Source organism: Manacus candei, unplaced genomic scaffold (genome assembly GCF_025592945.1).
Source record: "Manacus candei isolate 608988 ecotype Guabito, Panama unplaced genomic scaffold, ASM2559294v1 h1tg000113l, whole genome shotgun sequence".
NCBI lineage: Eukaryota > Metazoa > Chordata > Aves > Passeriformes > Pipridae > Manacus > Manacus candei.
The window spans coordinates 3,638,888-3,664,888 of record NW_026138161.1 but is presented as its reverse complement, the minus strand read 5'-3'; the positions used below and the strand labels follow the sequence as shown (position 1 = coordinate 3,664,888).

The 26,001-nt window shown below is 44.4% G+C and overlaps 1 protein-coding gene across 7 annotated transcripts in view; it reads left to right on the top strand.

Moving 5' to 3' along the window:
- CEP170B (centrosomal protein 170B) overlaps nt 1-26,001 on the top strand; it is a 58,557-nt gene that overhangs the window by 9,640 nt on the left and 22,916 nt on the right. For 5 of the 7 annotated variants that reach the window (XM_051769954.1, XM_051769955.1, XM_051769958.1 and 2 more), the window contains exons 3-10: nt 3,624-3,713; nt 6,700-6,780; nt 9,248-9,304; nt 10,575-10,713; nt 19,107-19,208; nt 20,230-20,706; nt 22,924-22,986; nt 23,853-24,616. In XM_051769954.1, coding sequence (XP_051625914.1) covers nt 3,624-3,713; nt 6,700-6,780; nt 9,248-9,304; nt 10,575-10,713; nt 19,107-19,208; nt 20,230-20,706; nt 22,924-22,986; nt 23,853-24,616 — 1,773 coding nt within the window. The remainder of the gene's footprint in view (nt 1-3,623; nt 3,714-6,699; nt 6,781-9,247; nt 9,305-10,574; nt 10,714-19,106; nt 19,209-20,229; nt 20,707-22,923; nt 22,987-23,852; nt 24,617-26,001) is intronic. The other 2 variants (XM_051769959.1, XM_051769957.1) reach the window with 1 other exon arrangement.

The window sequence follows — 26,001 nt, the reverse complement described above, 5'->3', positions numbered from 1 at the left end:
TTGGACCTCTGTGTCCTCTCCTGACATATGGATCAGTCTTGCCTTTTGTTGTGGAGGTAGTGGTTGATCATTAAGCAGGTCTCAATATTTGGTGCAAGTGTGCATTTAGGCTAGGTAGTCCTCTTATGTTTGTGATTCAGTCAACTTAATTGCAGTTTTTCAATTTATAAATGCCTAAAATCTTTACAGTGGAGTTGCAGCTCTGCACCCATAGGCAGCTCTATAGCATGTTGACTCAGGTTTCCTAAATCACTTTCTGTGATTCAGTGGGTCACATATTATAAACCACTGGCCTGCTAGGCTGAAGTGACTTCTGCAGGACTGTTCTCGGGCTCTCAGTTGTTAGCAGTCTGGACACTGGTTAGTCTCTTTTTGGGAAGTGGGATTGAGGCACTTTGCTCCTCTGTCTGGGAGCAAAGGCACCACCAGCCTCTGGGTTGCTGCTGTCACTGCACACAAGAGCAGTTTATGTTAAATGTGACTGATGTTGAAATAAACCACACCTCAGTTCTCAAGTAAGAGTGACCTTTGGCAAGTCTGCATCGAAATAAATAAGGTGTGAATTTAGTTATTTTAAGTTGAGTTTCCTTGGAGACAGGCCCTTAGGAACTCCTGCTGCCAGTTCCTGTGATGTTTGCTGGTTTAACATAAACAAAACTAAGAAAATCCCTCTCTTCTCCACAAAACCATGAAATTTCACAGAGGTGCAATCTGGGTAACAGTTTGCTGCGTTCCTGATGTGCTCTTTAAAGAGGTGCTGAGAGGTTGTATGAAGACTGTGGGTCAGATTTTGCATATTGTTTTTACTCCTTTTGTTATGGACTTTCTTGAACACAGCTGAAACTTCCTTGGAAAACAGGAAGTTTTGGCATAAATTGATTCCTTTGGTGACCTCTTCCTACATTTATGTAGGGTAATATGTTGCTGGAATACATGTCTGCTCCCCTGAGATGACCCTCATCTGATTTGGGACCCCTGAGTGGCTGTAGTCAGCTGCTGTAAAACAAAGCAGACCAAAGGCTGTGCTGACCTACATCAGGGTCAGATGCAGGGCAAACAGAATTTTTGAGAGACAGCTGGTTCCCAGAAATAAACTTTTATTTAGATGACCTGTGGATTCCTTTAAAATCAGATACCAAATGAAATCTACCCCATTTTTTTTTTCTGGGTTACCTTTTTGGGGTGGAAGCATTTCTGTACTTGGAGGGGGACTAGAGGGTTTGTTCTGCCTTTAAAGTCTGTTAATCTTTAAATGAGTCTCTATGACGTGCTGTAAAAAGCTAAAACAAACATTGCTGCACTAGTTAATCAATGTTCCCTCACATCTCATTGGGAACAGTGATGTCCACAATTTCAGGTAGCAGAGGGACCAGGGATGACCACATCTTTGCAGGCCCTGTACTCAATTGTCTCTGAGTCCAGCAGGATGAAGTACTTAAATGGCCATGGATGAGGGGAAGGGATGGTCTTCCCCCTCTGCTTTGTAGGAGAGCTGTGGTGAACCCTGTAGGAGCCCCAGCCCAGGTGCAGTGCCCACACAGCCAGATTGTTGTGGGGACAGACCCTGGGCTCACATCCCCTCAAAGCATGGGAGGGACCACGTGGCAGGTCAGGAACAACCCCAGCTTGCGTAGCATGAGCTGCTGTGATACCTGAGGCTGTGACAGGAGACATTCCTGTCCTCCTGCCGTGTGCTGAGGGGCAGGGCCTGGCAGCATCCCTCAACTATCCTTACCTGGACCATCCTTACCTGACACTGCACACCCTGCCATAGCAACTCAGGCAACTGCAAAATGGACTGAGGGGCTGCATCTCATGTGAGTAGTAACGGAGAAACAGCAGCTTCACACTGCAAATGCTTAAACTCTGCCCAGCCTTGAGGTCACAGGTCAGACACCAAGTGTGGGGATGGCATGGGAGCGAGGGATTTGCATGTACCCCTTCTGAGAGGACGTTGCTGTGAGTTGATTCCCATGTTTAGTGCTCAGCAAGGCAGGAAACATAGGTGGGATGTTCCCAACCACCTTGTGTCTGCCTGTCCCACCAGTTCTTATTGGTATCTTTGGGGGGTGATTGATGTCTGAGCAGCACCAGCTGGAGAGCAAAGCATGAAGTGCTGCCTTGTAAGTTCAGTAGTGTATGGATAACTGTGTTAGAAAAGGAGCTAGAGGCATGGACCCAAACTGCCCCTCTCCTCACTGCCTCTGCTTGGAGTGTCATGTCACGAATGGTGTGAGGGACATAGCAAGGTGGAAGGGCAATCTTCTGGCCAGGTACGTGCTTGCTTCATTTTGGTACTTCAGGGTTAGTCTGGAGGACACATCTCCTGGGCTGATGTGTGCTCTGCAGGGAAAGGAGGTGCCATTTGTCAGCTGTTGCAGTATTACCAATGTGCTTGACATTGGCAGGGCCAGAAGAAATTCCTGCAAATAGCAGCAGTTTGTCTGAAAAAAGCCTCTGTGTTTTCACCAGGAATGCCCTGAAACAATCTTTGCCTCTGCATGCTTGCAAGGAAGCAGATAATGGCCTGCTGAGAGCGGTGCTGTGGAAACCAGCATGTTTATACTTGGGAAAAGGGAAGGATTCTTCACCGAGAACTTGTTTGTTGATGCCCAGGAAGATGAGGATTAGCTGACTTGAGGCCTGGCTTGTCTCCCTGCTCTGGTAGCAGGGATACCAGTGCTGTGTGCATGCTGGTGGAGCGACCAATTCCAGTGTCTGGCTGAGGTCAACTGCAGCCAGAATTCAAGTTACAAGAGGCAGTAGGTCTAAATACGGACAGTCTGATGTCTTTATAGCTGTAACACACCATATTTCAAAATAATTCGTAGATCTCATTCTTCCTCAGAAGTCTGACACGATTCTTGCTGTCTGACACGATTCTTGCTGAAGTGTCATACTCTGTTTTGAAGACAAGGTGCATGTGATACTTGTGCATTGTGGCAAAGCCAGTGGCACCAGGTCACCGTCAAGTTCAATGTTCTCAAACCTAGCTTAAAATTTGAATTTCCTGGCATTGCTTTCTTTCTCATTCCAGGTCTACTAACCTCTCTCCAACTTGGAACACATCCTAGAATTTAAATCAACTCCAGGACATAATCCTGGGAACAGTATACATTGTTGGGAATGAGTTTGGTTTGTAATTTAAAAAATGATTTTTTTCTCTTTGAAAAATAGGAAGAAATGATCCCATATAGGAGCATCCCTAGTGATGAGGCCACTGGCTTCAGCAGTTGAAAAATGTAGCTCTTCTAGTTCGCACTGGCTGAGATCCTGCCCCCCAGGCTTTCAGTTTGACTGGTTTTGTTCAGTGTGTATTGATATAATTTATTGAAATAATGGCATAGTCTTAACAGCCTTCAGTGATTTTTTTTTTTTTTAATTTTTTTTCCCCCTCTCCATGCAAACAGTGTATTGTCTTCAGTGAACTGTTTAAACAACCGTGGAAGCGTTTACTTCTTATCCTTCAATTATCTGCAGTAGTAAATAACATTTAATCCTTCCTGCTTTCCCCCCCTCTCCCCCTACCCTGTATCAAGTTAGTTTAATGTCTAAATGTTGCTTTGATTAACAGTGTCTCTTATGGCTGACCGGTCTCACGCTCACTGTGCTTCCATTGGCAGTCCCGCAGTGTCGATAAGCAGCATGCCGTGATCAACTACGACAAGGAGAAGGATGAGCACTGGGTGAAGGATCTCGGGAGTTTAAATGGCGTAAGTATCAAACCTCCCGGCTGGCAGAGGCAGACTCGGGGTGTACTGAGTCTGCAAGTGCTCCTGTGCTCTCTAAATTCTGCTGTCAGGCCCTTTTGGGTCACTGCAGCTGTTGGCACGAGTTAAGCTAAACATACATAATTATTTGCAAGGCCCGAGATGGAGGTCATGTGGCATCTCGTCTTGGTGAATATTGTATTTCTGACTCCCGGTGTCCTTGCAGAATGCTTTGGGGCTCCCCAAATCATAAAGCCCCTTGCAAAAGAGGAGGAAATAAATTCAGTTTCGTGTTGGGGATGTTAACTTTAAACTGGCGATGAAGATTCTGCAGCGGCTGTTCAGCATGAGCAGGGTGACCTTCTGGCAAGTCATTTGTCAGTGCATGGAGTGATTTATGGGATGATGAGACATTTAATTTCTTTGGGGAGAAACTACTTTTTTTTCTCTTTTGCCTGCCTTGCGCCTGGCTTGTGTGAAGACCAAGGAATAATGTGAGCCCAGAACAGGGAACTGAACCTGCCTCCATCTTAACCCTTGCTCTGCTCCTGAGTCATGCAGTGGTGTTAGGCAGCTCAGTGATGGTTTTGTTTGCCCACCTGCATTCTGTGATACTTAAATACACCATTGCAGTTTAAACTGTCCTAATGTCATAGCATGCCTCTATTTTGGCAGCTTCTTCATACCAGTGGAGCTATTCCTCTGCTGGAGCAGGTCTAAGCTCGATTCACATAATTGTCTTCCCAGTGGGAGTTTTACTGCAGTCATTGTTTTGGACTTAGAAACAGAAGCCCTCCACCATCACAACTACAAAACCACAAGAGGAGCCCAGAAACTTGTACAAAAACAGTGGCAAAAGCAGCCCTCAACTGTTCTGCCTCTTCTGGCATCTGAACACAGCACGAATGAGTGTTAATCCTTCTCAGCCTAATAGCTGAAGGCACAGAGCCCTGCTGAAATGGGAATATTTCCAGTAACTGGTCTGGGCTCTAGCTGGGCCCTGAGTTCAAAACCTGTGGTATTTAACTCATGGTGGCAAAACAGCAGCTAAAAATTGTGTTTACAAGAGAGGGAAGACTTGTACCACTAATTCTTTTATATCTTCACATGCTAAAGCATATGAATTTACAACATTTTAATAATAGACTTGTTCTCAGAGGGCGAGTGGAGTAAAAGGAGTTACAGCAGTGTCTGTCTTCTGCAGCTGATCAAACACATTTCTGTTGAAGAAGTCTGTGGCCAAACCAAATTCACTTTGCAGGAAAGAAATATATGTCCTTATTTGAAAATTGTCATTAAAAACTTGTTTTCTCCCCTGAAACTAAAGAAATCACTTTTGAGGACTTTTTTTGATTTTAAATCCATTTTCAGAATTTCCTTTTATTTTGTATTTAACTTTGAATTGTCAACAATGCATTATATGGCTTTGCTGGATAATCTGGTTCATTTTAATTGTCGAGATGTATTGTTTTTGTTATAATGTTCAGGTGATTCTTCAGTTCTCTATTCAGAGCTTTTTGTTTTTGAAGGTAGTGTTTCTATCTGCAGTAAGCATTTTCCTTGAGTTATTTTATCTGAAGTAACCATGGACAAATAGGTAACTATCAAAATGGGTTTTCTTGCAGACTTTTGCTTTGCAGAAAACTCAGCAAATAATTATTCCTGTTTAGGATGTGATTATTGTGGGTTTTTTAAATATTAAAACTTGCACATAAATTGGAATTCCATGCCTTTTAACTAACTACAGTGTTTTTTATGCTGAAATTACAGGCCTGTTTCTCAGCTCTTCTGTAAATTGCCAGGAAGCTGGGGGCTGTTGTCTGCTGAGGTTCTAGTTTCCTGCTCAAGCATTTATTTTTCCTCTGTGGTTAATAATAGGTCTGATCATGCATGTTTGGCTTGGCTGAGGGGAGAAGGCAGAAGGACAAGGGGAGAAGGCAGACTGTGCCTCAGTGACGAAAGCATGTAAATTAATTTTCTAGCATGATTTTGATTCCTCAGACCGTAGCTGCAGTTGTACTGAGGATGCAAAGACCCAGCAGCCATTCCTGGTCTGAGAGGCTGGGTGAATCCCACCTTGCCAAGTCAGGTGTGTGTCTGGGGCTGCCCTGGATCCAACTCCGTGCCTAATCCCCATCAGCACCCTGGAGCTTCTTCAGCTGAGATTCTTATTTATTTGGCCCAGGTTATTACAAAAGTACATGGATTTATTTGTGAAATATGTCCATGACTTCTTGATGTGATCCTCCATTGTTCTGCGAGAATTGCTTCACAGTGGGTACGCTCAGAAAGCAGAGACATCAAAGGTGTTTGTTCACAGCTGTGAAGTACATTTCTTGCACTTTTATAAAGGTGTTAGTTTCTTTAGGCCTCAATTAACTGCCTGGAGCATGGGAAAAAGGAGTCTGTGAATTTTTAGTGCGAGGAGTTTGGTGTCATGGACAATGTGGCCTCAGATATCATGGTGATGGCGCTGCAAATATTTTTCCCCTTCTTCTGTGATAGGCTTTGCTTGTTAAATTATCAGGCCTTGGGGCTGACACCGGTCTTGTTTGACATCCAGCGGAAAGCTGATTCCCAGCTCAGTAATTAAGAGTATGAGTTGCACCGTTTGCTCTTGCTGGTTGTGAAGGGTGTAGGAGAGCCGAGAGCATTTGAAGTTCTTAACTTCAGGCACCTCATTTACGTGTTCAAGTCGGGGACTCAAATTGCATTTGCAGTTGGTGGAAAGGTAAATCTCCCTGGAGGTCCCTTCACAGCACCGTGCTTTGAAGCGTAATTGGGGTGCTCTGACTTGCCCATGGGAGCTGCTTGCCGGCATTGGTTTTTCCAGGGAACTTAGCTCCTCGCCTGGCTGGCTTTGTGCTAGTGCACCCTGAACATGTGCAGTGCCATTGGCAGATGGGCGTGGGTGCCCTCCAGGAGCCCCATCCCTCTGAGATCCTTGATACCCTCAGTCAAACCCCATTCCTGTGCTTCTCTCCTGCAGACGTTCGTCAATGACGTGAGGATTCCTGACCAGAAGTACATCACCCTCAAACTGAACGATGTCATTCGCTTTGGCTATGATATCCTTCCTGTCTGAAGAGGGAGTGGGACTCAAGTCTTTGTCTGGGTTTTGTGCTGTTTGCTGCGTGAAGAGTTACCAGGGCTAATCATGACTGCTGAATAAGGATGTTTGTTTTGTCTCCTGGAGCCTTTGGATGGATTATAAGCTTGCGTTTCTCCACCGTGAACCTGATGCAGAGCAGATTCGTGGTGCCTGCTGCCTTCATGGGACTTTGAATCAGGCCCTGCACTGTGAAGGTGCCTCTTCAGTCTCCTCCTAGGAAGGGTTGCATTTTTTTCTTTTTATTTGTGTGGCAACTGTAGCTGGTACCAGCAGGGGAGGAAACATGGTTCATATGGTTTTGTATGAACTAACATCTTCCTTCTTATTTTTCATCCAACTTGCATGGTTTTGTCAGTCATTTCACCCAGATGCTTGCTTTCAGACAATTTTCAGACCTTCAGCCTTAAACATTTGGCTGTGGGGCTTGTGGTCAGACCCTTGACTCTGTATTGATTAAAGTTTGCCTGTGCAAATTGCTTCTGCCACAAAATGCAAGAGTAAATCTCTCTTTAGCAATAGCAAGTTTCACCTCTATCAAGGGAAGCTAGGCTGCAGTTACTGCTTTGTTTACAGAGCCACAAATCCTGCTGTTGTCTGCTAAAACACCTTTGCCTTCATCCCTTTCCTTTTTATCCTGATGTGACTGTATGACAGGCTTTAAGCATAGATGTTGCCTTTCTTAGCCTGCAGAGCAACAGTGGTAAGTAGAGGCTCCTTTTGCTGCCTTTTCATGTAATCTAATACTTTCTTCACTTTTTTTCAGTTGCTTCTATCTGCCAAACTTTGCCCACTCAAGCTGAATTTAGAAGTAGCAAGTGTCTTCTCCAGGTTTCTTTTTTCTTTTCTGGGGAAACGTCAGTTAAAACAGTCCAGACGTTTCTGAGAATAGAGGCAGAGACTAAGTTTTACCATTTGTTGGTGTGAAATGTTTGGCTGGAAGACTCTTCTGCATCCTTGACCTCAAGGCCACATTCTTCTGCCTTTTATTGACCCCAGTTTGTGCTTGGCCGTGCTGTAGCCCTTGGAATACTCTAAGCTTTGCTGGAGCCCAGAGAGCTGAAGCAGTGAGGGGAGGCTGAGCCTCAATGAAACCTATTACAGTCCCATAAGCGACCTCAGTTGTAGTTTTTCTTGACTTTACAAATGAGTTTTTTTGATATAGCTGGTCACTTGTCTTCTGGTCTCTCTATATATGGAGAAACTCACAGAAGACTTGCTGTGAACTGTAGTCCTAGGAAAGCATTAGCCAGTGCCTGGAGTGTGGGTGGGTTTTAATGGCTGCAATACAGGTTTAAACTTTTTATAGAAAGCAATTCTGAGCAGCTGAGTTGAAGTGTTTAATCCTGCAGCCCTTACATGGATATTCATGTAAAATGAGTGATTGCACTTATGAATTGTAGAATTTATTGCCCTCAACAGGAAAAATTTAAAGAACGTAGGTTTTAGTCATCTTTCTACTCCAGTGTAGTTGCTATGGCAGTTACAATGTTTTCCTCTCCTTTGCTGCTTTGGAGCCACTCTCTTTAGCATTGCTTCCTGTGCACACTGCAGTCAGCTCAGTGTGTATGGCAACATCTCCTGAGGTCTCAAGTCAGCTGTGTTCTGTCGCACGAGAGCATTTCTCTTTTCCATTTACAGTTTCACTTACAGACTGTGCAGAGTTTTCCCTGCTAGACCAGTATCACTTGGTTTATTTTTAGTCTAACATTTTCCATCCTTTCTTTTTCCTCCCCTTTGATTGGGTTGTCCATGATGACATTCCAGATGCTTACTCTTTTTTTTTTTTTTTTTTTACTTTTTTTTTCACTTTTTTTTTTTTCCCCCTAATACAGTGTTGCTGAGGATTATTGCCTGGGCTCAGCTATGTGAATGCCTCCCTTCCTAAGAGGTCACAACAGCCCGTGACCTGATTTACTTCTCATCTAGGAAATTGCAGTGGCTGAAAGCCTTGTCAGGGTAAGAGAGCACCGAAGTCCCAGGCATCCAGGCAGGGAGCTGAACTCTACTGCTCCTTTATCCAGAGTATGTGAGATTGGACTGTCTTGGCCAGGATACTGTGAGTAGTCTGCCTGAAGGTGCCAGCCAGGTGGAGAGGAGCGGGGTGTGAGTTGAGTCAGGGCTCTGGTTGCTCCCCTAGGTCCTGCACAGAGTTGCTAGTGCTCCCCCAGGCTTCTCCTGCCCAGCTCCCCTTGTCTGCTGCCCCTCAGTTGGCACAGGTCTGACCAGGAAATGCGATTGCACACACTCTTGCAAGCCATGCAAAACAAAGACCATGGTGGGATGCAGCCCAGGCAACTTTTAGTACCCTATGTATTTTAAGATTCAGAGAATCTGGTTTTATGATCCTGTTTTCATTCTGTGACTAAATGCTACACTTCTCTTTCCATCCAATTTCTTTGTCATTTCCTTAACGAGTTCTGCACATTCGAACATGTACGTCCTGGAACAAATTCAACACAAAGTCCCGGAAGAGGCATTAAAGGTAAGGGTGACTGGGTGCAGGTGTATTTTTAAAAACAAATGGTTTAAATACACTAGTGATGGTCAAGCAGAGGGAAATATTAAAATACTCCTGATGGTGGTGAAATGAGGCTCTCCTTGGGCTCGGACTTAATAAAAACCCTTCTTTGAGGAGAGATACATTTCCCGTTATCTCAGCTCCAATCTCTCTTAACCTGTGCTAACAGGTAGATGAAGTTACTTCTGATTTCGTGACTGCCAACAAAATAAAAGGTTTCTTAAAGCTGTAACATATCAAGGAACAGTCAGCACATGAGCTTGTGGGTAAAGCCCAGCAGACCTTGTTCCTTCCCAGAAGAGGAGGAGCGCAGGTGTCTTTTTCTGAGCGTGGGGACTTTGACCAACTGCATCACACTTCTCCAGCAGGCTAAAGTTTGCTTAATTTATTCCTGTGTATCATCTCGTTTTTGCCTTCAAGCTCCCAAATTTTACTTACTCAGTAGTCAGTCCTCTTATGAGTGAGGTGTTTTTTAAACACAGTTCAGTAGTGGGTAAGAAATATTCAAGCATCCTCTTAACCTAAGTCAGAAAAGTTAAGCCCCTCTAGGCAAGAAAGCTGTCATGTTCAGTTCTGGGACTGGGATATCAGTGCCACACATAGCTCAGTAGCATCTACTGTCTTCTTAGCCCTAGTTCCATGTTTAGGACTTGGAGAAGGTCATAATGTAGCAGCTAGAATTGGGCAGATGATTCATTGAATTTACTTGGGTAATCTGGATGAGTACACCCTTTTATTAATTTACTTGTAGTAAATCAACTTCTAAATAGCTCATTTACTATGTTAATATGGAACCTGTTTTAAGGCAGAATCACTTTCCTAGCTGGAGAGAGGGTCTGGAGAAAAATAATTAAAATAGATTCCAATTGCCTTTGCTGAAAAAATGAGATAATGCAGATGAGCGCCCTGAAATAAGTTACAATGTTCCTTTAAGAACAAAGGGGATTTCATGATTTGAGTCCTGAATGGAAAATGGCCTGAGTTCTGATTCTTCTCAGTTTATTCTAATTAGTTTTTTTGCATAGCTAAGTCACAGTGACCTTCTCGTGGATTAGAACTGCCACTTAATGGCTTCCAAATGGGGTGTTTGAAAGCCTCTTGGCTGGCGTTTCTGCTGTTCGGTGGCACCTACTCAGGTGTGCATGATTTTTGTTGCAGAACAGAGCTGCAGTATTTGCCTGTGAGTGATCTGTTGGCGGGGAAGAGGGGTTCACTGTTGCTTGTGTCTCTGCAGCATGAGAAGTACACCAGCCAGCTCCAGATGAATTACAAAGGCACAGCGATGAAGAGGGCGGAGCAGCCCATGGAGCATGGCGTCTACGCTGAGTCCCCGCAAGCAAAGCTGGAGAAAGGAGAGAGGAAAGCAATTACAGGTACCTGCTCAGGAACCAGTTAATCAAGATTCTGAACAAAGTGCAGCTTGAGCCCTGCGCTGGGTCATGATTTTGACAATGGAGTGTTGTGGGTTGCATCTGAGAGCAGTTCTGGAAGGGTCATCTTTCTAAACCCCTTGATTATTCCACACTCTTGGCTTTTGGAGATTCAGCCTCCAAAAAATATCAGCTGGTGTGATGGCTCATGTGTGCCTTGTCACTGTGGGTGTTCTGGAAAACCTGTGGGCTGAGCAGGTTTGGTAAGTTCTCTGGCACATGTCTGGTCTATTTTTAATTTCCTAATCGTGAGCTGGTGTTTGAACAGAGACGGTGACTCAGAGCAGAAAATGTATGGCTGCTGTGGCATGGTGCAGGCAGGCAAAGAAGCAACAAGCCATTTCTTTCAAAAAGCCCTGTATGGTCTCAAGTGGCTGTACTTCCTAATGTGCCAGTATGTGGGATTGAAACCAACTGCCAAACTGGGAGGTGTTTGCTTCATGTTCACTGTTCCCCAGCTGCATACTTTTTCCATTTGAGAAATTCCTTCTGTTCTCCATTTTGTTACCAACTGCTGCCTTCCTTTAAAGAAAGACCCTTTGTCAAACTTACTTCCTCCCTGTTCCCTGTCATGGTGTGCCAGGACCTCCCCAGCAGTCTTGTCTCACCCATCTCACCCAACTTCTTACCTCCTGTGTGTACTGCCCTGACAGGTCTCTCCCCAGTTCTGCACAGGTATCTGTTGGTGGCCTTCTAGAGCTTGCTGGTACATGGGAGGAACAAATACGGTTTTAAAGCATGGTGACAGATGACTGCCAGTGGTGGTCTGTGGCTCCAGGATGGCAGAGTGATTGAAAAGCTTCTGGGGTAGTAGAGAGACTGCTCACTGGGTCTGTTGGAGGAAGAATGAGGGAGGTGAATGGATGGAAGAGGATGGGCAAGTAGAAGAGTGAGGTGAGCGTCTTGGGTGAGGTTACCTAGAGATAGATACAGCAGCTTTCTAGAAAAGTGTACAACTTTGGGCAAATCTGTTAAGATTTCACGATAGCTAATTGGAGTGGGTTAGTTGACCTTAATCTCCCTTGTATTGTCTTTACGAAAACCCCTCTAAGCTGACATACTGTACTGAAGCAGGGTAATGTTTCTCCCTGGTCTCCTTGTTTCCTTGCCAGCTCTGTGTGGAAGCACATGCACCCATGTGCCCAACTCCCATTTTTTGCACCAGAAGACCTTTCTTTGTGTTGCTTTAGCTGTGTCTCTGTGTTGTGTGACTGTGTTTGGGACTTTGCCTGACAAGCATGCAGCTAAAGGGATCAAATTGGTGATGATTAACTGTGACACTGTGGAGGGTGAGAAGAGGTGAACCCCACTGTAGGAAGAGCTCTCCAGCTGCCTTTCAAGGGGCAGGAGGTTCTTGAAAAGCATTGCCAGTGTGTGTCTGCTGCTGCCTGCTTCCATGAATATTCTCATTTTTATTCTTTCCACCTTCCAAAATACGCTCTGGTTGGTTTTAACCTACATAGCATAAGCAGTTGATATTTGGAGCACCTTCAAAGTCAGGATGTTAGGTGACTCTTCAGCAAGGTGACCCATTTCTCTAGCCTGTGATTTGCAGACCAGCATTATGTTTCTGTCATCCTTAGTGGGCCCAGTCTAAGGCAAAAAGGGCTGTGAGTTCTTACTGGGTGCCAGCGCTGAAGTGTGTCACGTGCAGTGGGACTGATGGGAAGAGCTAAAAAAATCTGTGAACTGCTGCTCACCCCACTGAACGATGGAGGAAATTAGGACTTTTTGTTGGAAGTATTTTGCTGGATTGGACTGAAGCCTGCGTAAGCAAGGAGGGAGCCTGAGCATTAAACCAGTCCCTCGCTCTCCAAAAAGCATCTCTGTCACGTGAGCAGAGTGATCAGTGGGTCCCTTTTTCATCTGTGATATGACTAATTCACCTTGTCTTCAGCTGCACACGTGCACGGTTTCTCCTTGGCTGCTCGGGAGGAGTGGCAGCAATTTAAAATGATCAGTGGAAAGAAGAATGTAGTGTTCTTACCAGGAGTGGGCTTGCTCAGTGGCAGCAGAAAGAGGCTTTAGGGAAAGAGCTGCTTTGCTAAGCCTGTAGGTATTTAGGAATTTGCATTGACTAATTAAAGCAAGGTCTGGGGTGACAAAAGCCTTTTGAAGGATTGCTTCCCAGGGCCAGAGTGGAAAAGAGGCGGAGGGAATGCAAGCTTTCAGAGAAGAGGTTTAACAAAACAATGTGAACAATTAGAGCTGCTTAGAAATGGGAGGAGGTGAGGGGTTGAGGATAAAGAAATCCAGGGGAGTGAATGGGAAACAGCCAATTCAATCTTTATGCTGTTGAACTTGCAGCTTTTGGGTGCATGTTGCCTGTAAGCAGAAAATCATTGGTCTTTGTGAAATGTTTGAGGCAAGGAGCTTGGCAAATCCTATGGGTTGGATATAGATATGAATATGAGTGTCCACAGTTCAGCTAGTTAATGCTAAAAATAGCCATCAGCTTTCATGTTTAAAGCCTTAAGCAATCAGGAAGCCAGGTAGAGCCTTGAACTGAGCAGATTTCAAGACGGTCACAATCCCTATCCCCATCTGTTGCTACCTGAGTTGAGGTACTTGATGAGATAAGCTAGTTTGTGGTCTTTTGTTCTCAACACAGTTAATCCTCGGGCTGATTTTAATTTTTTGCTTTTTTCAAAGCTCCCACAGGCTGATGGGACTAGGTAATCCTGAACCTGATGACTAACCTCTGAATAACTGCTGCAGGCCTGAGTTTCCAGGGGTGGAGGCTGCTTGCAGTGTCCAGCTGAAATGGGCATCACAAATTGCAGGAGTAGGACTTGAGCTTCTCCCAGGATCTGTGAAATGGGCTTGCTCACCAGGTTAGCATCGGTGTGATTAGGGAGTCTTCTCAACAGAGTGAACGACTTGAAAGTCTTGTTGATGTCCAGGGCTGAGGTCAGCAGGCAGCGTGGATGGAGGCAGCGGGAGTTGTGCCTAGTTGTCAAGTGGTTTCCATGGTCTTTGGCTGCTTTCCCCATGAGATCATGGCAATAGCTATTTAGACACACAGCTCTGCCCTAGCCTTTAATTTAGGGGAGTGGTGGTGGTGTATCTGCTTTTTGCCTGAGCCATGATGGTGGTAACTGCAGTATATTAAAAATTTGACCATGCCACTGATACAAATAAATTTGATTATGAGCCTGATTTGAAAGCACCTGGGATCTGTGTATGTTCACAGCAGGTACAGAAGACTGGGGCTTAGATTAGCCATGCACATGTGAAATAAATACTGCAGCAAAGAATTTTGGTTTCTGGTTATTCTTACTAAGTCTGAATTCTCTATTTTGGAGGGGAGTTAAAAAGCAGAGATGTAAGGAATTAATTTTAAAATGTTATAGCTAGATCGTCTTTTTTTTCCCCCAAGGCTTCTGTCATATGAAGCCTTCTCTGCATCTTCTGAAGATGGACATTATTGTTATTAATAATGAATCAAAAACAGTTTGACTTAAAGCAAGCTGGATTTCTCGTGCTTTTGTTATGACTTGCAGTAGACAGCTTCAAAGCCGTGTGTGCTTCTGTAAGCAAAGAAATTTGCTGTTGCTGACTGTCTCTCTCTCCTGATGGTGTGAAGCTTTGTGAGGACCTGGGTGAAAGCACAGCCCCTCAGTCCTATCCTCACCACAGGGGACAGACACCTTCAAGGGAAATCAGACCCCTCTGTAATAGGAGCTGGAATACTTGTCCTGAAAGCTCCTCTGCCCACTCACTGCTGGAAAGCAGCATCAACACAGTCTTTCTCCTTTCCCTTTTGTCACCTGGGCTGTATTTTTGGTCCTGCCCTTGTGTTGTTCTGTGTGATTCACTTTTCCATAAACATGCCTCTTGTACTCAAAGGTCTCATTTTCTCTTGTTGTGGTGCCTCTCCTTCAGGTGACTGATAGTTCTGTATTAATTTAACAGGCCACTTTTTTGTCAGACTGTTAAACAAATGGACCTCCCTTGTTCTGTGCTAAAACAGCCTTAATTTTTTCTTCTGACTGACTGCCCCAAAGATGGAAATCCAGGAGCAGAACATGTGTGTGTCAGTGGCCTTCCCTGTATTACACCATGACTGGTAGCTCAGTATTTATCTGGCTGAATGCTTGTGCTGACCTCAATTCAGTTATCTAAAAGGATGGTTTTCGGGCTGTCTGCCTGAATTGATGAGCCAAGAAATATGTCTAAATGAATTGGCACCATCTGGGCAGCCTGGCACGGAGTGGAGAGAGGTGGTAACGAGCTGCCATCAGTTGGAGGGAGTCTCATATCATTAAAATGACTGAGCAGTTTGTGTTCATTGGTGCTCCTTGCTTCACCCGAGCAAGGCCTGAGTCCCTCTGCTCTTGCAAGGGCATCCATCTTACACTAAAACACAGCAGACAGGTGGTGGCTTCAGGGTGGTTTGCATGTGTCAGGACACAGGCAGACATGCTGCAGGTCCAGGTTGAGGTCGCTACCCAAAATGCATCCCAGCTGGTGAAGAGCAAAGCCCCCTGGCACAACTGCATGTGTAGCTGCTCCCTGGCCCACTTCTGTCACAGCCATCTGTTTTAGCTGTGTTCCTATCATGCTTCTTTTTTAAACCCCCTCCCTTTTTCTACAATATTGTTGTGTTAGAGCTGGAGTGGGGTGGGTGTCAGGTCTATTGTACTGGCAAATTAGAAGGGACAGAAGCTTCTGACATGAGCAGGGCAGCAAATTCATGTAGCTCTTTGTGCTGGTTTTGGCTGGGGTAGAGTTAATTTTCTTCCCAGTGGCTAGTATGGCTGTGTTTTGGATTTGTGCTGAGCACAGGGTTGATAATATAGAGATGTTTTTGTTATTGCTGAGCAGAGCTTACGCAGAGCCAAGGTCTTTTGTGCTTTTTGTATGGCCACACTGGCAAGGAATTTGGGGGTGCCTGGGAGGTTGGGAGGAGACACAGCCAGGACAGGTGACCCAAACTGACCAAAGGGATATTCCAGACCGTATGACATCATACTCAGTATATCAAGTGTCAGAATTAAGGAGGAAGATGGGGATATTTGGAGTGACAATGTTTGTCACTATTGTGTGTGATAGGGCCCTGCTCTCCTGGAGATGCCTGAACACCTGCCTGCCCATGGGAAGCAGTGAATTAATTCCCTGTTTTGCTTTGCTTGCATGGCTTTTGTTTTCCCTATTATACTGTCTTTATCTCAACCCATGAGTTTTCTACCTTTTATCTTTCCATTTCTCTCCCCAGTCCTGCTGGTGGGAGAGTGAGCGAGTGGCTGTGTGGGGCTTGGCTGCTGGCTGGGGTTAAACCACAACACTTTTCAGCAGTAGCCAAGAATAATGATGTCTATATCACTTGATAATGTTTTTCAAAATACAAATTAATATGAATGCTCAGTGGAGACATTAATTGCTCTTAAAATATTAAAACTGCCCCCAAATAGCAAGTTACTGACTCCTCGGCTTTCCATCTGTGCTTTTTGCAGCTTTAAAATGAAGTTCCAGTTTATTGTGGAGGCTGGGAGAGGAAAGGAATGAAACTTCACACATGCACAAATGTGCAGCTTTGTCACAGATGCTGTAACAGGCATTTCAGGTGGGGCCACATGAGCTCTGTGTTGTGGGGCAGGAGGAGCCTTCTCCCATGCAGTGAGTGCAGTGGAGTGTCTCTCATGTCTCCCACCCTGGTGGATCCAGATCTGTGCATTCTGACCAACCTGATGCACGCTTTTTAGGTACTGCTTGGCTGCTCAGGGGTTTTGTCTTTGGGCTAGCTTTTGTCAGAGGGGAAGTTTGGGGAATTTCCAGGCACCTATTAGGGCTCAGGGAAATTTGAGACAGCAGAGGAGCTGGCTCATTATTATTTATAAATACTTTTTTTTTCCTTTGCAATCCCCAAATTCCCCATCAAGAGCAAATGTCTGACCAAAAGTCTGACTAGCTCCCCTGACTGCGTTTTCCCTGTAGTAGAAAAGCTCCTGGGGGACAAAGGCTCCTGTGTTCAGTACACAGGTGGGACACAGATCTTGCAGCAGTTTCTGGGAAGATGTCTGTGCTACAGCATGGGTGTGAACTCTCTTAACACACTTCTGCCTCTTTGGGCACATAATTTTCTTGGAATAGATCATTGGTAACTTCTAGACTAGGATGCCTTTGTGATCCTGTGAGGGGCTGGGATGTGATGAGGCAATTCTTTGCAACATGCAAGTGGTTACAGCACCCACCCTTGGGGAAGATGCTGCTTGTGGAAGAGTCGAGTGCAAGTGGTCTTTGTATTTCATGTATAGGGTAGTTGAACCCATTACTATTGAACCCCGTTGATCTTTAGGCACGAATTAGCTCAGACATAGCTGGCTGTTGTTAGTTGATTTGTGTTAAAGTGTTGTTCTCCTTCTCCTGGCCCAATTTGCCTCTAGGGCATCAACCCTAAGATCTGTACTGCAAGTCAGAGGGTGATAATCCATTGTGTGCCCAAAAGAAGTGCCTGATGTTGGTAGAGCAGATCCTATGTGGTTGGATCTGGGGTCTAGTGAGCAAGTTATAACATAAAGAGAGAGAGTGGTAGGTTTCTGCTGGGCTGTGTGACAGAAGGTCTCAGTCTGGCAGAAGCCAAACCTTACACTGAAGTGCCTCTGTTCATTGACAACCTTGTGAATTGTTTTTTTCTTTTTTAACCCCCCTCTCCCATGAGTGATTTACCCATCCTCAGTTATGAAACATACTGCTTGGCAGTTCCAATTTATCATGGTGAGAAATGCTTCGTCCTTTGAACTTTCAAAGGCTGCCTACATAATAGGAACATGGTTTATCTTCCACACACTCTAGGCAGAGAGGAGAGTAATACCTTCAGCCTCTTTTGATCCTCAGTGTGAAGGGAGGCTGCATGGTTCATTTCAAAACACGAAGAAGATCTCTTGAAGAGGACCTGTGGGCTGCATCTGTAAAGCAAAATTTTTTCCTATGGACTGTCAGTGTATGAGCTTATATATCTCTAGAATGATTCTAGAAAAAAAATATTCTGAAGTAGTGGCCACTGTCTCTGTGTAGCTTTAGAAACAGCAGCATAACATTAGGCTTCTTTTTTTTTCTTCAATTTATTAATCCCCCTTCCTCTCCTGACTTCCCTTATGCTAACAATTGCTTTCTACCATGTCCCTATTAAAGCAGGGAATGCAAAGTTGCAGGACTGTTTGAGAGCTGCTTTACACAGAGCAGTGTGTGGTTTGAAAACCACAAGCCGAGCAGCAGCTGGCAGTAGAAGCCCGGCTTTGGCTCTGGAGCCAGAGCCAGGGCTAAGACGTGGCTGGTAAAGCCAGTGCTGATGGCTGGTACCGGTAGAGGCAGAAGCAGCTAACAAAGATAGAGCTTAACTTCAGCCCCTGACCTGTCCTGGTGTTTCTATCACCTCTAGATGAAAGAACAAAAGCTACTTTATTTGCTTCTCTTAAACTATTATAAAAACATAATATAACTACACCACAGGTAAACTGGGGTGTATTCTTCTTATTTGTTGCATAAATAGCAGCAGCCTAAGGCACTGCCAAAATGCAATCTCATTTTGTGGAGTACAAAACGAGAAGCAGTGGGTCAGCTCCTTTGGGTACCAGTTGTTGCAGGAAAGCCCTGATGTTTCAGTGAGTGCTCACTGAGCAGAGAAGATTATACAAGACTGGCTCTTCTAGGGGAAGCCTCTCCAAGAAAAAAACCCTCTGTCCTGCAGTGACTCTGGAATCCACTTGGTTTACTTTAAGCTTTAGAGAGCAAGAGTTTTCTACTTCTTTATGAACGTGTAAGGAGATGGTTTCACCATTTTTCCTAAATTTGTAATGCTTCAAGAATTTCCCGCTGTGGAATGTGTGTCACTTAGAGTGGGAGTGGTAAATAGTGGAAAAAATCTCTAACCTCGAAACACCCAAGGACGTGGTGGGGCAAGAAAGGGCCAAAACTGAAGTCTTCTCAATTAAAATGCGGAGAAAAGTCTGATTTTCACCTAAATTGCTGATGAGATGTGGACAGTTTTGCGGTTAGTGTTTTGTAGTCTGTCCTGCTGAAAATCTTACACTTCCTGTGAATAATGAGGCTAGAAAGGGAGAAGAGCCACTATTTGGGAAACACAGCTATGAAAGACAACAAAGGGAGGTGAAGTCACCATCTTGCAGTAGAATGTAAAGAAGAAAAAAGGGCAAAACAAGAGAAAAGCCCGAACATATTATTATATATAATTTGCTGTTGTTAAAACTGCAGTATAACAGGTTCATGGTCTCATCTGGCCCTGCTGGTTTTCCCTTTTTGGCATGTGGTTGACTTCTGTGAACCTGGTAAATTGATATTTTCTGTGTCAAAGTATTTGCTTATTTTCCTCCTAGAAACGAACACTTACCGCACCCCTCTCTATGGGCAGCCCTCCTGGTGGGGGGAAGATGATGCAAATAACAAGGATGACAGAAGGCAAGAGGAACATTACTCAGGTAATGGAGGCGATGTGGGGTGGGAGAAGATGGGGGACACACTTTTGGTGTTTACTGTGTGAAGCCATCCCGTCTCAAGGCTTTAATTACCGCTCTTTTTTTTTTGTGCTTGTGTTTGCACGTTCCTGTGTGTAGGTTGCTGCTGATGAAACTGGAATAAGGGAGAACTAAAATGTTTTCCCTGAAATATTTGAACATTAGAAACAGCAGTTGTGGAATAATTCAGTGTGGATGAGAAAGGCCTTACTAAGCTTTTTTGTGACCTAGTTACTTAGCATTGCTGCATCTGTTTCTCATCTCATCATACTTGGAAACCATTTTGTCTTACCACTCCTATTCTTGTGAATCTGTATGTATGGAAGATGCATCTTTTTCAGCCTGTGCAGTAAACCTGATGTTTCTGTCAAGCATATTGCTCTACTGCACAAATAAGTGTTATATTTCAGTGCACATACCGTGTATCTGTTCTCTAGCAGAGAGGGGTTATGATTAATAGCCCTTCCAAGAGGTTAAAATAAGTGAGTGACCTTCTAGCCAAGAAGTTTGAGTAGTACTGAAAAAATATGGTTTTATCCTTAGTGATGTTAGAGATTTAGGTGTTGATCCAACAGAATCATACCTGTGATTAGCTTTGCACACTCAGGCTTTTCCTTTGAACTGTGGAAGTTGAATGGGGGTCTGTGTGTCTGTGTGTGTTTAAGTGAATTCAGCAGAGTGAAATGGGATCTTCTTCCATATCAGCTCAGGCATACAGAAACCTTAAAATGGTGCCAGTCACATAGGTTCTGTCAAAACATAGAACTCTGTGTGTGTGTGCAAGCTCAGCTCTCTCTTTTGGGAGCAGTGGAAGAAGGAACAAAGTGAATATAACAACTGGTGGTCAGACCATAAAGCACCAGTTTCAGTGATGAGGCCAGAGTACAAAGCTAACAAATACAGAACTTGTGGTTTTTTCTTTATTCCATTTCAGCTAATGTTTGTGAATTTAAGGTTTTATTGCCTCTTTTTTCTCCTTTTGCAGAGAGATCCAAAGAGATAACCCAACATGAAGAGGAACTGAATGGGAATATTTCTACTTACAGAGATGCCCAGGAACAATCTGTGTTTCCCTTCCGGAGAGAGCCGAGTTATTTTGAGATTCCAACTAAAGAATTTCAGCAGCCATCCAAATCTCCAGAAACACAGGTCCATGAGATCCCAACAAAGGATGTTGATACTGTGGTAGCCCCTGTTGTACAGAGTCATGCCTCTTTCACCATTGAATTTGATGATGGTACCCCGGGTAAAATAAAGATAAAAGACCACGTAACTAAATTTTCGCTCAGACAGAGAAGACCATATAGTAAGGAACCAGCCCACACAGAAGTGATGTCGGCAGAGAGCAAAGTGGCTGACTGGCTTGTCCAGAATGACCCAAGCTTGATGAGACGTCAGTCTGCAGGAGATGATGTTTACAGTACTAAGAGTGACCTGCCAGTTCATGTGAGGACACTTAAAGGTGAGTGAATATCTTGTCATGTGGGCATAGCTCTCTGTTGGCCGTGCAAATGCTGCATAATAAAAGAGGAGAACCCTTCTCCTTTCAAGGAGAACTGGACTTTATTATCTCTGCTCCAAATTTGCAAGATGAAGAGTATTACTTTAATGACTGTTAATGTTTTGAATCTGGCTAGCAAACTCTTCACCTGGCCCTGAAGTCATGTGTGATGTTGGCCTGGGGACACTCTAATGTGACTGCTCTACATCTCTAATGCCAGCTCAGCAGTAACTGGTTGAAAAAAAAACTGGTTTGATTTTTAAATGTCTAAAATAATTTCCATGTGATCAGGCAGACTGATAAACACTGGTATTTCAGTGAATTTTGTTCTCTTGTCTTCTCCTAGCTGATGGAATGACTTTTTGTTGTAGCTGTAGTCCAGAAGAGTCTTAAGTGTGATCATCCTGATGGCTGTAATGACCAGAGCCAGTTGGTTGGATGACAAGAGGTCCTGACAAAGAGAGTATGGATAGAGTTGAGATGTACATGATCCCAAATAAAGGAAATTGTTTTGCTTATAAGAGAAGGTTTCTTCTCTTAAACTTCTCTTAAAGCTTCTCTGTAATTCTTCTTTGTTCAAAAACATCGGATTTGGTGGACCTGTGTCCTGTTAAGTGTGTCACTGTGTTCTTTGAGGATTTTCAAAGGTCTGAAGTGTAGTTTGGAGCCCAGTTCTTAGTGCAGCTTGTGGGACTCATGATTTTCATGCAAATTTGAATATATTTTACGTGATTTAGGCTTGCTTGGGTGTCTCTCTTGGACTGTGCACTGAACAGCTAGCAGGAGACCACATTCCCGCATTTTCACTGCCTTGCCTCTGGAAAAGCTATTGTTTTGCAGCTTTAACTGATGAAGTCATATTGAAGACCTATTTGTGCTCAAGGTCCTACTTAAATGAGAGCAATACCTTGTTTTCCCTTGAAGGAATATTTGCTTGGGCCTTGCTATAAAAAAAACTAATCGTAATATGAAGAGTTTTACATATTACGCCTCCAACTTGCTTTTATGGATACATATTTTTGACAGGTCTCATATTCAACCATGGGGTTGGGCGTGGCATGGAAATGGAACTGTTTTGTTGCCATTGCTTGTTTCTAGTCCTTCCCAATAAGGGACAGTGTTGAGGTGCCCTGTTTGGTTATTTAGGGTCTTATTTTCAGTCTACTGTGACTTGTATGATAGAGGGGTTTGGGTTGGGGATTTTTTGTTATTGTCATGTTGGATTTTGTTGACTTACTGGAGGACATTGTCAGGGATAGAAATATGCATAGAAATGTGCTTCAGTAGTTTTGCTCTTTCCTCCTGGAGAAAACTAGAGAGTTGGGCAGCTGTTGCTTGTCCTAGGGTTTTCATGAGCGATGCATGGGAACACTAGACTGATGACACTTGCCTCTCTACAGTCCATAAGGCATGGAGAGAAGCTGAGCTAATTTAATGCATAATTTGCATATCAAGAAATCAACCTTTGGACATTTGATTAAGGCATACAGTGTTGGTGGCCTGAGGAGTTTATCCACCTCTGCTTTGGCAGAGGACCGGGTGTCATTTATCTGCGATAGCTGCCTAACGTGTTCTTCTGGCAGGGCTAATTTGGAAGATATCTTGGAGGCTACCACTGGCTGCCTACCAGGTTTAAGTCTTCAGTATCAGAGGTGCCCACCATTGGGGCTAATTAGTAACAACTGTTCACTTCCATGAACAATGTGGTGAATGTAAAGCCTGGTATCAAGGCTAGAGAGGTCAGGTCTTTGCAGCTTGAGAGGATGTGCACTGTGTTCTGCTGGGGCATCTGTGTGTGTGGTGGATGTTTTCCTTGTGTCCCCAACATTTGGCATTCAGCAGAGTTCTTAGCCAAGACCTTTAATTTAGGAAGTTTCCCTTCCAAGGGTGAAGCTTATCAGCCCTCAGGGCACAATGCAAAGTTTGCTGGCTTCCTTCATGAGGGTGTTAGGAGACTCTTCACAGAACTGACTCCTGGGTTGAATGGATCTTACATTAAATTCTAATCTTTCACAGTTAACTTGATGTAATAAATGGTCTTCACCCATGAGTCTGGAGAACTTGCAAAGTAGGTTTGAGCAGTTTTCCTTTCAAACACGTGGTATTTTAGCCAGTATATCTTGCTACATATTACAGTCTAGAGCGCAGAGACCTCTTTCCCCGTTCTCCCGATGACAGGTTCCTGGTCGTTGACTGAATCGTGTTCTGTGCCTTCACACCCGTTTCCTTCTCCAAAAAAAGGTTTGTTTTTTGTTTTACTTTTAATTTTTTGTTTTAATTTTAAGTTTCTGTTTTACTTCAGCTTACTCTCTGACAGTGCTGAGCTAAGGTGCTGAGGGTCAGGCAGGCACTGATATGTAGGGGTGGTTGTGAAGATGGTTGTTGCTAACATAAGTGAAAATAATTATAAACTTAGTTTAAGCTTAGTAAACTCTTAAGTAATGATTTAACCTTTGCTTGGCTGGTGATAGGATGGTGTAACTCGTGGGGGTGTCATGGTGTGATTCTTAGATCTCCAGGAAAAGTAAAGAATCCTGCAAATTTACTTTTCTGTTACCCTCTGGTTTATTTTCCCCTTGTAGAGGAGGGTAATATGGGTGCTCAGAGATGTATCTGCTTATAATGCACTGATCTGGTCTTTGATCATGGGGATTTGGTTTCATGGGATGCATTCTGAGGGTTTTATTTACTGATCCTGCAGAGGAAAACCTAATGAAGTGATCTTAGACTACAGTAATTGGGCGGAACGGCAAAATAATGTCATCATTTTTATTTAAATTGAAAAAAGAAAGAAACAAAGCATAGATATCTAAACCAACCAGCATTACAAAATCAGAAACCCATGTGGCTGAAATTACTTCTTGAATTGTTTTTAAATAAATAAATGATAGCCAACGAATAGTAAAAAGTGGGGTCAGGAGAGAGCTGCCTTCTCTTTTATTTCTTCTGTTGGGATACAATCTCTGTACCACACAGATGTCTTCAGAGTTGTTTAATCCTATAGGATGCTTTTATTTTAACTGAAGTTATAAATTTCAGCTGGGAGGTAATGAGAGAGCCGCAGCAACTGAGAATATGAAAGTCAAATCTGCATGCCTTGTTTCCAGGCAATAGGCACGAGGACGGGACGCAGAGCGACTCCGAAGACCCCGTGGCGCCCAAGGCGGAGAAGGAGACACCGGCGGGCGGCGAACGTCCGACAGAGCAAACGCGGCTGCAGCGCCAGATGAGGCGGGATCCCCACGAGATGCTGCACAACAAGCAGGCCTTCGTCATCGAGTTCTTCGAGGACACGCCGCGGAAGAAGCGGTCGCAGTCCTTCACGCACAGCGCTCACTCCTCCCAGAGCGACACCGACCCAGGGATGAAGACCAAGGTTGAAAAGCGCAAGAATGCGTTGCCGGCGGAGAAAGTGGGAAATTCAGTGCCGCCATCCCACCTCACAGCCCAGGCAGGCAAACCCAATAGCAACTCCTGTGGGACTCAAAGAACCAGCTCCTTCAAGAGGGAGAAGACTGAGGATCGGATCAACTCTTCGTCGTCCTCTGCTTCCAGAGCATCAGCCAAAACTTATGGGAGCGTTGGGAGGAAGTCTAAAATGGCTCAGGATTTCATGGCTGAGTACTTGCGTGAGACTGCTCAATCTGGGAAGCCAAGTGCTGAGAAACCAGCCCCTCAGCCCATGCCAGTGGCTCCACGTGTGGTTATATCATCAGAACCAGAGTCTGCCTCTACCCCACCTCTGGAGGTGAAGTCTGCCCAGGGCAGGAGGAATGATGAGGAAGACAGTATAAGTGAAACAGGCACATACACCATTGAGACAGAGTCGCAGGATAAAGAGGTGGAGGAAGCACGGAAAATGATAGATCAGGTAAAAGCTGCCTTTTTGTGCTTGACCAGTATGCTGAGGGCTGAAGGCTTGGGCTTCCAGGCCTTGTGCTGGGGACCTAAATTAGCTCTTGCCATGAGGGGATGTAATTGGGTGCAGCAGGTGGTTCTGGTTAGAAATGGGTAGAAAATCATCCTGAGTAACCTGTGTTAAGGATAGGCCCCAACAAACTGTGAGGCTGGTCTTCAAAAAAATCCCATCAAAACAACAGAATTACAAACAAATGAAAAAAATCCACAGAGTAAAAGAAGGCAAGATAAACCCACAGCAAAGAACTGCCTTTGCTTCCAAAATGGGATTTGGATGCAAAAGTGAAAGAGTGGGCTTGCCATCTGTTTAGAGGAAAGGCAACACCTGAATAAAGATCAGGCTGATCCTGCTGACAGCTTTGGCTGGGAGCAGCTCTGCTCTCTAGGACTGCTCCCAAGCCTCTGCCTTGATTTTGCATCACCTCCTGCCCACTGTTAGGAAGATGGGAGCATCCTGTGGTAGTCCAAAGGAAATGCCAAGAGCTGGTACTCTTCATCCTTCATAAACCTTAGTGATAGGTGTTTCTGTACTTGGCTGTGCCTGGTTTGAAAGGCCATGCTTGCTGGCAGGGCAAGTGGCAGCTAGATGAGATAGAAAAGGGTGTGATCTAGGGCAGAGGGAATCCTAGATGGATCTATACATGTTTGGATTTTTCAGAGTGAGTGATAGCCTAAAAACAAAACCTCAGAGATGAGGGAGAAGCTTAAAAACAACCCACCCAACTAAGCAACCGCAGGGCAAACCAAAGTTTGGCTGATTTTCAGGTTTAACTTTCATCTGCGGTCTATTATGAAAACAAAACTGGCAAGTTGCTATGAAGATTTAGTGAAGTGTAGTCAGGAGGATGGTGAGGTTTAAAGCAAACCTTAATTGAACCTGGTTTTAGAGCTTTGTATACAGTGTTTTGTGAGCCTGGATCTAGCTTCCCTCTTTTGTTTATTCCATTCGTTCCTTACACCTTGTTTGAAATGTGATCGGAAGCTCTCAGGGCAGGGTATTTAAAGCCACAGCAAGGTCCTAGTCCTGACATTAGATGACTAATTGTTCTGGTCGAGAAAATGCCACAAAAATACAAATATTTCTGGGGAGTAGTCTTGGCAGCCATGTGACTTGGGCAGGCAAACTGGCCAAATTCTTGTCCTGTGCCACGCACTTCTGGTCCGTGCCACGGACTTGGTGCAGTTGACAGCTGCATGTCAGAGTTTCTGTCAGGAAGATGGAAAATATGAGTTCTAGACTTGCTTAGGTTCTGAGGTGCTTTTTATCCCCCCACCATTGCCCACACACTTTTTAACACAGGTGAGAGTGGAGCAGTCTTTGCCCAGCCAAGGCACCTC